Source organism: Alosa pseudoharengus, unplaced genomic scaffold, assembly GCF_046254945.1.
Source record: "Alosa pseudoharengus isolate Yale_2024_CS ecotype anadromous, Long Island Sound unplaced genomic scaffold, YU_APseudo_1.1 YU_APseudo_1.1_scf_6, whole genome shotgun sequence".
Lineage (NCBI taxonomy): Eukaryota > Metazoa > Chordata > Actinopteri > Clupeiformes > Clupeidae > Alosa > Alosa pseudoharengus.
Window position 1 is genome coordinate 28,533,247 of NW_027468848.1, and position 11,315 is coordinate 28,544,561.

At 41.4% G+C, this 11,315-nt stretch overlaps 1 protein-coding gene across 4 annotated transcripts; it reads right to left on the reverse strand.

Moving 5' to 3' along the window:
* Positions 1 to 4,621: 4,621 nt before the first annotated feature.
* isl1a (ISL LIM homeobox 1a) lies at positions 4,622 to 10,990 on the reverse strand. 4 transcript variants are annotated; one of them, XM_076269593.1, is made up of 6 exons: positions 10,753 to 10,990; positions 9,911 to 10,100; positions 8,792 to 9,051; positions 6,508 to 6,791; positions 5,953 to 6,120; positions 4,622 to 5,801 (listed from the first exon to the last, which is right to left on the reverse strand). In XM_076269593.1, the coding sequence occupies exons 1-6, from the start codon at positions 10,778 to 10,780 to the stop codon at positions 5,685 to 5,687; spliced, it is 1,047 nt and encodes a 348-aa protein (XP_076125708.1). In that variant the 5' UTR covers positions 10,781 to 10,990; the 3' UTR covers positions 4,622 to 5,684. The 4 variants fall into 4 exon arrangements, with proteins under 4 accessions (XP_076125708.1, XP_076125706.1, XP_076125707.1 ...); XM_076269591.1 differs by having other exon boundaries at positions 5,953 to 6,141; XM_076269592.1 differs by having other exon boundaries at positions 6,508 to 6,794.
* Positions 10,991 to 11,315: the final 325 nt, after the last annotated feature.

The following is an 11,315-nucleotide window of genomic DNA, read 5'->3' on the forward strand; positions in this document are numbered from 1 at the left end:
TTAGGGTTCAAAGACTCTTTCATGCTTTGACATGTTCCCTGTTTCTACAAGTGTCATCCTTTGCTGTGTTTTCAATGCTTTTGCACCCCCAGGGCCTTAACCTCCAACCTATGCCCCGTTTGTAGGGATGTTGTGGCTGGTGTGGCCTCTTGGCAAGGACTTTCACGGTCAGCCAGAGGGACACAGCAGAGAGACTCAAGCTCATCTGGGGGTCTCTTGTGTGTGCACTGAAAAGTTGAAGTGAGCTCTTTCAGCACGAAGTAGCGGCCCATTCCCTGAGGAGCCCCCCCCCCCCCATCCCACCCCTCATCTCTGACCCCCACAGCGCCAGCTGCCAGGGCTCTTAGCGTTTCCTTTTTCACACATGCTCAGTTGACAACTCACACTTGGGTCCTCTTCATCGACAAATTCAAAATAGGCTAAGGGCCCGAAAGCATCCTTTCCACACATCCTCTGCTGGACCGTGGGCATCCCTCTGGAACAACAGACTTGTCAAAAAACCTGACCCCATCCCCCGAGTCCCAGTTCAACCCAGGTCTTGGGGTTCCCAGATATGTGATGAAGAAATGGAACAGCAATACAAAAATACAACAACACATAAATAGCTCTTTTTCTTCATGACTATTTAGACACAGATGTTACGTCATTACCCTACTACTTATTGTTTTCAATCAGTTCAACAATAATCATTTTATTGAGTAATCATTTTATTGAGTAATCATTTTATTGAGTAATCATTTTATTGAGTAATCATTTTATTGAGTAATCATTTTATTGAGTAATCATTTTATTGAGTAATCATTTTATTGAGTAATCATTTTATTGAGTAATCATTTTATTGAGTAATCATTTTATTGAGTAATCATTTTAGCTGTCCTGATATACTGCCTGCAAACAATACAGATGAATGAGAATTGCACTTTTGACTTGTAGGTTGGATAAAACTGTTTTGATTTCATAGACTTTCAGAACGTTGTTATTTTGTGACTGTTACATAACACTGGAAAAAATATGGGAATGGCTCATAGTATTTACTGAGGAATCTGGCATGGAGAGAAAAATAAATCCAGAAAATAAATCCATTGGTGACCTAATTATGCCAGGTAAGGCGCTGCCGTTTCCTGCCGGATGGGTAAATACGAAGATGCTGTCCAGGCAGTGTAGCAGCAGTTCGGTTGTTCTGACACCCCAGTGTTGTGGTTCAGGAGCCAGGGACCTGCTCCAAGGGGGGCGGGGGAGGGGGCAGCGCAACATTCTGTTCCCTTTCCTGCAGCCTCACAATCCAATCGGGTGTCATCCAGGAGCCCACGATTGTTAGCCTGAGCCTCCTCGAGGTACAGTAGCCCTTTTGTTTGGTCCGGCCATGGAGCTGAATACGGTCACCGAGCTAGACAGACCCGAGTGGTATTCTGCTGAGACTTTTTGTCCTGCTTGCAAAAGCCCCCCTCCACCACCCGTGACAGCCCCACAGACGCACACACACACGCACGGATGGACGCACGCACGCACACACGGACACACACGCACGCACACACACACACACACACACACACACACACACACACACACACACACACACACACACACACACATACAAACACACACACACACATGTACACACACACACACACACACACACCATCCCTTTCCCCCTGTGGCCCACACAAGGGAAGAATAAAAGGAGGCACTTTCGGGGAGGGGGACTGACTTGGGCATACAGTGTCACTTGGTGTGTGGCTCAGCAAATTAGCCTGACAGAGGCGTATAAGAAGGATTGGTCATAAAAAAAAAGATGCTATGATGGCCTCACTCTCTCAGTCCACGTGTAATGTCAGCCAAAACAATGGTTACCTGCTTCATGTACTTAGGCAAAGAAAAGCAGACACAAGTGCTCAAGAGTTACGACATTCAATCACGCATGCCAAGGATTCATTCAATAACAGATATTTCATTCGTCTCTCAACTCATCCTTTTTAATTACCTCTTACCAATTTACCTCACAAACTGGCAGATGCACATTGAAAACAAACAAAGAAGTGCAAATGTAACCAAAAAGCTACATACTGTAGCTAAACAGACAGCTGGTTTTAGATCCTTTTTTTATTATTTCTGTAGGCATCGGAGCCTTGGTGCCTGTTTCACCTCCTAGAGGTTGCGTGATTGAGTAGCATCACATTGTGCAATGAAGCACAGTTCCAGCGAAGTGACCCGCCTGTCAGAGACATGCTCCCCCAGTGTCAAGAGTCACGACTCGCTATTTAGGTCCCCCCAGCCTCACCTCTGCTCTGAAATAAAACATATTCCGGTCCTTACAATCCCAGAGGTGACCCTATAGACCCAGCATTGCCGCTGTGCGATTAAGCATCCTCCAAAAGCTGTCGAATGTCGGTCAAGATGTACAATGCACAAGATAGTCCCCTGCATTGTGTCATGTTAATAAAGTGCCCCCCCCCCCCCCCCCCCCGCCCTCGGTCCAGTCACAGCCTGTTCTGCTGCTGTTTTGTTAGCAGTTGATGAGATGAGGCTGTCAGTCATCGGCGGTTTCCCTGAGAGGTCACCTCAGATGACATCAGGATTATAGTCATTGTGCTGCTCTCTTAAGGCCGTCATTCTTGGAAGAATCCATCGCTAAACATGTGTTAGGCGATTTGGGTAAAACATGCTTCTAGGATGCAATAAAATTCAACTGGTTCTGAGATGCCAAGTAAATTCTCATTTAACACCACATCTCCTTTTAGAGGATTTGAATGGTACAGCAAACCAGAAGCTGTTGCACAATTGGTTCACAGGTGGCTATCAAAACTAGCTATGAATAGTCAGCATGTCCAAATGCCTACTTCATAATTACCTAGATGTTTGAAGATTTTTTACAGTTGTTTTCTTTTTTTCTCAATTGTTCACTATTTGTAAGACATTTTCCACATTCACTTCTCCCTCTCATTCCTTTCTGTTTAAAGAGGACACTGTGCCGCAAGATGAAGGTCCAGACAGTAGAAAGATGGTGGTCCTGGTCAGACGAAGCCCCAGCAGATCCTCACTAGATCTGTGCCAGACCCAGACATATGCGTAACAGATTTGTGATAGACACATCATCAAGCTACTCGCCATCATCAAGTTGTTGTATGTTCCCCAATTTTGTATAAACGTGATAAAATAACAAGGAAATGAACAAGTGCAAAATCCTATGAAGTTGGGACAAATAGTGTTTCCTGAGTCCCATGCCTATTTGTTAACACCAGATTAGGGAATATAGGACTGAGAGTCCACATACAGCTTTCAAAGGCCTAGCGACACAGGACTCTTTGGACATACCTCATCCACTGAATGGACAATGAAAACTCTGATGTGTATTCTCATATTCTGATAAAAGTACTAGAGTATTCAAAATGTTAGGTGAAACTTAAAACATGCTTGCAGAAATAGTCGTGTCCTTTGCATCAGTGTTGTGTTTTGATGTGGATGGTGTCAATATTTGAAGGGGACACATATCTTAGTGTAAATTCCTTGCATACAAATTGGCTTTGTAATCATTTGATTGAAATTCTCCCAAATAAAGGAATGGTCGCCAATTGTGCTGTCGCATTCCATTCATTATCGGAGGGTGGTGGTCAGCATTACCGATAACTGTCAGGTCTAAATTTCAGTTAAAAATAAAGAAAATATCTTTCAGCTGGTAGCTATGAGAATTACAGATGACATTTGAGGTGAAGCATCCGTCCTTTTGGAGATGACGCCGTCTTTCATTAACTTACAACTGACAGAAAATTTAAGGAAACTGCATTTGCCAAAAAACAACATAAGCAAAAGCAACAGTAAGATAACAGCCGCCAATATTTTTCTGTGCAAGTGATTCTCTTGAATGAAACATTCTTGTTTTCACGTTTCACCACTAATAAGAAATGCCCACATATCGTGTAGCCTTCATTACACATGGCGGTAACCTTTACATTTGCGTCCTAAAAAAACTTCATTGAATCACCTATAAAATAAACGTGTTCTAATCCGTCTAATCTAAGCTTCTGTTCTGGAGTGTATACAACATTTTTCCTTCTGGCCTGCAGCTGTTACAAGACCTTCGCTACATGCCATCTACTCATGTGTGTCTCTGGCGCTCTGATGCGCTTGCGAACGTAGCCTACATGCATCAGTGTGCGACGATGCTTATGCATGTGTGTGTGTGTGTGTGTGTGTGTGTGTGTAATTTGGCACCTTTGTTGCGATTTGCATGAGTGTTCACTTGTAAATTCATACGATTCTAGAAAGATGGCATGGATGTTTCTCTTTGCGTTTTGCATATCGTGAATATTGGGGGAATTGCCTCACCAAACCCGAAACTGACTGGATGTTTAGAACATAATGAATTCAAATTATAACACCGTAACCCAAATATTAGTCTACATTTGCTTTGTGCTGATCCTCTGTTGGCTACACCTATCCACCTACAACCAATTGACAGAATGCAATATTCAAAATAAATATTTTCATGTTAAAATCGCCAAAGATTTTCTTTAACTGCCAACTTATTATCACATTGACTTTCAAAATGAAAATGGATCGTCGCATATTATACATGGACGCATTGCTTACAGTACGTCAAACTTTTATTACTGAAATTTTCCTGATATAGTTCTACATATGGCGTTACTTTACATCATGTAATCAAACGACAGGACACATCAAGTCTGACTGACAATTCAGAGTCCACAATAGCATAATCTGTTTTACTCCTTTTTACTTCAGCAAAGAAAGGTACACAAAAAGTGGCAGGTCTTCCGACAATAAATAATAAATTATTATCATTATTATTTTGTAATACAGGAACGAACAAAAAGTAACCATTTTCCAGGGCTAATCAATGGTTATAACTTATGACTATACACATCTTTGGGAAAGAAAAAAATGTTCTTGGACGGACACAAACACATAAAATTCCCACCAAGCTCGTGGCAAAATAGAGGTATACCTTGTTGCAATGCTTTAGTACTTGGGCTTCAAATGAGACCATGTAACCAAAAATATTAAACAAAACAAATCTGGGAAAGCTGTAGACCTCTCTGCCTTTCCTTCCAAATGTCATAGGCTAATTGCGGCCTTGTCTCGCTCCAAGCTGCAATAGAATAGAACCAACAGTCTCTGGGTGGTGATGTTATAGGCACGAACAGCTGCGTTCACTGCATCAGCCTACACATGGGTGTGAAAAAACGTCTTTCGCAGTATGTCACAGAGATCCACCCATAGTAAAAAAAATGATATAGTGTGGGTATTTTTTGGCAAACCTGTCGTAAACCTCTGTTCCAATCAACAACACTCCACACCAGGGAGGTGATGTAGCGGAACTTCCCATGCTGCATGATGCGCAAGGACGGTTCGACTTTAATCTTGCATCTGGTACACACCAGTAATTCTGTTTACCAGGTGAATCTTCTGAACGCTAAATCATCTCACACAGTATTTTTTGCAACGCTCGGCAGGTGCACTCGTGTCTTTCTTGTCTCGTGGATCCGAGCGCCTTAAATCCCATGATTGTCTTCACAGTGTATTAATGCAACCGGGTGGGTTGTTCATACAAAGCGGCCTGGTTGCAGTTATTGAGGATGGTCGCGACGGATGATGTTCACTCCTCAGATGGACAAGTCCCTCCTCGACTTCGCGAAGTGTTAGAAAGAGGAGCGCATCCATGTGTCCTAGGCCTCTATGGGACTCGCCACCATACTGTTGGGAGTGTCAGGCAGCTGTGAGGACATGGAGGCCACCTCGCTCCCTGTCGAGTTCGAGCCTGGTCCCCCTTCCGAGAAATTTACCTAAAAGATTAAATATACAAGTATTATTATTATTATTATTATTATTATTATTATTATTTATGTATTATTGTAGTTGTTATTATTATTCCACGTATTATTACGATAGGGTGTTTAGCCTATGTGGCTTCTTGTAAGCGTTCTTGGCACTCACCAGTTGCTGAAATGCTGGCTGGTCGATTTCACTCTGCAGCGCGAAGTCACTGAGGACTTTCCAAGGCGCCTGGTAACTTTGCACCTCCACCTGGTTTGCCTGTAAACCTCCATCATGTCTCTCTGGACTAGTGGCCACCATGGGAGTCCCCGTCATCCCCTGGATATTCTGCATATAGTCCCAGATAAACTAGTTGTCAGATATGGAAATTAACGGATATATTTCAAATCACATGTCTGAGACACACATTTTTTATTTGATATTATTAATTACTGAGTGAATAAGGGATACAATCTGGAAATATATTTTCTGTATATTTCAAACTGTGTGTGTGTGTGTGCGTGGCTATGTGCGTGCGTATGCGTGTGCGTGTAAGTGGAAAAAAAGTGCACTCCGGCAGAGTGCAGTATAGATCGCATGCAGATTTATCTTAAACACAGTGCTTGCAAGATGGTAGGCTTATCAGTCGTTATGGCATTTTATGTTTTTTTCATGCACACATGCAACCTATTCCTTTGTACCAGCTGCATGGATTTTCTTTTACAGCCTACTCACCGTTTTGTCATTGGGAGCTTGCTGTTGGAGCTGTTTCATAAGGATGCTCCTCTTTTTGTCCTTGCATCGCTTGTTTTGAAACCATACTCGGATGACCCGCGGGCTGAGGCCTGTCATCTCCACCAACTGTTCCTTCATTAGTGCATCAGGCCTGGGGTTGGCGTTATAGCAGGTCCGCAGCGTATGAAGCTGTTTCTCGTTTAGCACTGTTCGGACGCGCGTTGTCTTCTCCGGCTGTTTGTGGACGTGGGGTCGAAGCGCTGGTTGTCTGGCAGAAATGGGCTCTGCTGTAAGTAAGACATAAGGAGTAAATAAACATGCCTCTTCCACACTGGTCCAGCTCCGGCTTTCTTCTTGTTGGCCTATCATTTGCGTTGTCATGGCATGAACCAGAGGTTGGGAGAGAAACTTATTTATGAAATAGGCCTATATGTTTTGTTAAATGTCCCGACGATTCATTCAAACGGAATACAACTCGAATAGTGAAGCATGCGAATACTGTGATATTTGTATTAAACATATGTTGTAGGCCTATTCATGGTCTTGCGTTTGGCTGTCCCGATCAAAAAGGCAAAGCACGGACGCTGTTCCACATGCAGTGCTGTTTGACAGGTCGGGGATTCTGTGGGAATGCAGTTCAAAAGGTGACGTATTTCTGTTCCCTCCTCACTAACAGTCCCGGAACTGGCCAATTAGCAGACCTTATGGGTTAACTTTACCTCCCAATGATTACATAAGACTTGTGCAAAACGCTGTACCACATTGCACGTTATTTCACCAAAACCCTAGAACTGACTCAGCCTATTTTACATTATAGGGCTATTATTATAAGGCATTATATATACATTAAGCGTGGCTAACACATGCAGAATGAAACATCAGCGCACAATCCTATGGCCTTGGGAAATGTGTATAGGCTATACAATATCTTACGAATGCAAAAAGTAAATGAGGATTGGAGATTGGGCACAGGCAAATTCCTCATAATAGCCTATCACTTCTTAAATCATATTTTGGACACCAGAGCAGGGCATTCGGTGTATAGGATTGACACCGTAAAAATGTATTTAGGCCTAATTAATCTCTGTGCGCATTTGGATCATTTGCCTATCATTCTGAATGCTGTGAATGTAGGTAGGCTATGTTCTTTCAGGTACTGTAGCCATTTACACTCTTCTTATGACCGATCTGGAGCAGGGTACGGGCGCGGAGGCTTGTGGTCTGTTTCCAAATGCAAATTAAAATCACGAGATTCACAACTTTGATTTCTCTAGACCGTTAAAAGACTTATTCCAAAATATTTAAATAGAATTATGCTAACAGACCACCCGAAGTTGCTATTTTTTTTGTGTCCTATTAATTTATGTGTCATTCTGCAGTAATTTAGGTAAAGTGAGTCGTCTGAAAATATGTAATTGACAACTAATATAATGTATCCCCCTCGACGGAGTGCTTGCAGGCGATGGGCTTTTTCTTGAAGCACATATTTTGTAGGATATCATTGATTCCATACTGTTCTAGTTATCACACTGCCCTTAGATAATTACATAGTTAAGTGGCACAAAAGCTAGATGCAAGGACCGATTCTTGCGCATAGCAGATACGCATTTCAGTGTACTGTAAAACATGTAGAACGTTTTTCATAAGGAAACCACAGCAGGTGGGTTAATCAGAAAAGAAAGAGCCCTCTATGTGAGTTTTACGTAAAACGTTATGAATAAATAACGGAGCACATACTGTAGCCTTTCTTACTCTCTCTGTCTCTGAGATGAGACGAAAATCCCAGTTTCTAAAATTCACACACATTGGTTAGCAATGAGTATGCTATCGAAGTGAACTATCGAGCGAATCGCAAAGCTAACATATATATTGTTATAACTGTGCTGACGATGCCATTGGCCAGTGACCAATATACAGTACATGTAAGCTTCTCTCTCTCTCTCTTGATGTTAATATTGTGCGTCAGTGCCGGAACAGTATACAGAAAACAAGGGCGACTTTGTAATAGAGCACTTAACCTCATTGCAAAAGCCATCACTTTGTTCCATTGTCAAGCCTGTCACAAATGTACATGTCCATCAGCGTAAAACAAATAAAAAATGGAAAGACATTTTCTCATGTTTCACAACCAAAAGGGAGCCAAATGGCTGTACCATCAACCACCAGACCTATTTGACATCCGATGGATTTAACTTTAGAATAAATCATTTTGTTTGTTATCGTTAAACTGTTGAAATACAGCCTGCCAGCAAACATTTCACAAGATTAGAAATGACAAACCTACCTGCCATTTGTAAGGGTCTTGCCGGATGCAATGGGCTAAGGGGGTCTCCAGCGCCCAGGGTGGCTCGTTCCACCACGTCGTGATCGGCCCGGCAAAACAGGCCATCCTCCCTAAGAGCAAACTCGTCCCCGGGGATGAGCTGCCGGCTGCAGGCCACACATCGGAAACACTCAATATGATACACCTTCGAGCGGGCTCTCATGACAAAGTCGTTCTTGCTGAAGCCGATGTTGCATTTTGCGCATTTTATTCCATATAATCTGTGGAGAAAAGGACAGGAAAATATTTAGATTTTAAAATATATTGCAAATTCACATTCATGAGGGATTCAAATGTGTTTGGCTGATTTCATTTTATAACAGAAAGGAAAGTAAAACCGAGAAAGTGGATCATAATTGTTGAATTTGGGAATCAGTAGGACAAAAGGACTGATAAAGACCTTATTAGTCTACTTATGTAAATGTAGACTAGAGACCACACCAGAACATACAGATACAGGACTAGCGTAGACTAAACTTAGGCCTGAAGTTTTTTATCTGTGTAATGTTTATTGTAGGCGATTATTATATTATATTGTATTATTATTATTATTATTATTATTATTATTATTATTATTATTATTATTATTGTTGTTGTTGTTGTCATCATTATTATTAGCATCATTAGCATCATGAGTATACATATCACTTATCGATTTCCCTATACTTGCACACACTGTATTGTCATCCAGTGTGAGCGTCTTGCTTTCAGTAGGATATAAACGAATATAACGTGATCAGTGGACTACACTAGATCTGTACTGATAGTAGCTTTGACATCAGCTTTAATTTTAAAAGGCTATTTGATCCAAGTATTGGATTGCGATACATATATGAGAAGAACCACGGTGAGCTACAACTTAATTGCAACGTAACTTAATTACTGACAATTAATAGACAAAATGGTCAGAGATTAATCCAAATACTTCAGCATATTGCCGTTTTTCTTACATCCTTTTCTGATATATTGTAGGATCTACATGCGATATTAGCTATACATCATATAGGTAATATATATATATATATATATATATATATATAACAATTAAATCATGTAATCGACAAACAAAATGTGCTTTACCTGATATAGTCCCTTTTGCAGTATGTTTTCCCATCTCTGACGAAGCAAGTGCAAGACTCATCCAAATACTGGTTGCATTCAGCGCACTTCAAACATGCTGCATGCCATTCCAGGTCGGGGGATACTCGCAAAATGTATTGGTCATGAATTTGATTCCCACATCCAACGCACAATGAAATTAATCGTTTTTCTGTAGGTGAAACGAAAAGAGGAAAAAATAGTTAGGCTAAATTAGCAGTAGGTAGCATTACAAGAAAGGGAAAATAACTATTTTCACAATTCAAGTAAATCGTATTATTTCAAAAGAATTGTCCTTTGTCAACAACTAATGTGAATTAACTTGTATAATGTGTAGTATAAGGCTATTTGATATTTCAGATGTAGGGTATTGTGCTTCTCAAAATGCAAGTGTTCTCAAAAGAACACAACGTAGCCTAAGCAGTGCATGCATAGGCTAATGATACAAATATATACACTAATGTAAACTCTCGCAATACCTGGCATTTACCACCACTAATCACAATCTAACTAAATTTACACTATCAATAATAATATAATGATATGAATCAACTGCTAATCTATAGCCGGCTGTTAAAATAACCTACCCTAAAACCCTGGGACCCAACGTTGGCCTGGGCTACTTGGTCTACTTATTTATATATTTATTTAAATAAAAATGTGTCACTTTAGCTGCTTCAGCTTTTGCTTCAGCCTTTTTCAGCAAATCAGCCTATGATCTCAGATTAGTAATAATATTGCATCAAGGAAGTTTGCCATGGAATAAAGCAATACGGACACTTACTTTGATATTCTTTGCCAACATTAATATAATTAGCACTTACTTTTCGGCGGATCCCCCATGTCTCCCATGTCAAGAAAGTAAGGCGGTGTTAGGTCCACTTTCAAATCGAGGTGGGAGCACTTAGTAACCGGGTGTTTTTGTCGGAATTGTGGGTGAGTCCGGTGAACTGTCGATCGTCCCCGAATGCTGTGGTCCTCGATTGGGACAGGGGTGTGTGTTTGAGCTCCGATGCCTGGTCACAGCATTGATGGGCCACTCTCTCTCTCTCCCTCCCTCTCTCTGTATCTTTCTGTCTGTCTCTCTCTCCCTTTCTTTCTTTCTCTTAGCTTCAGCTTTACTCTTTGGCCATTGGGCTGACGTAGCGTCCTTCATTGTAAGCTGATTGGTTCTGAAGGCACGAGCAGCTGTTCCTATTATCGTAGCGCAGACCCCTAGGACCCTGCCATAACAGCGCCTCAGGATTCAAGGCATTATTTCTGAGTTTTTGCCCCAGTATGCCTTTATTATGTTCACGTGACAATAGAGTTTACTTGCCTCAAACCATCTGAACGCAAGGCCATGTTATACATTCCTCAAGCATAAGCCAGTGGAGATAATATAATT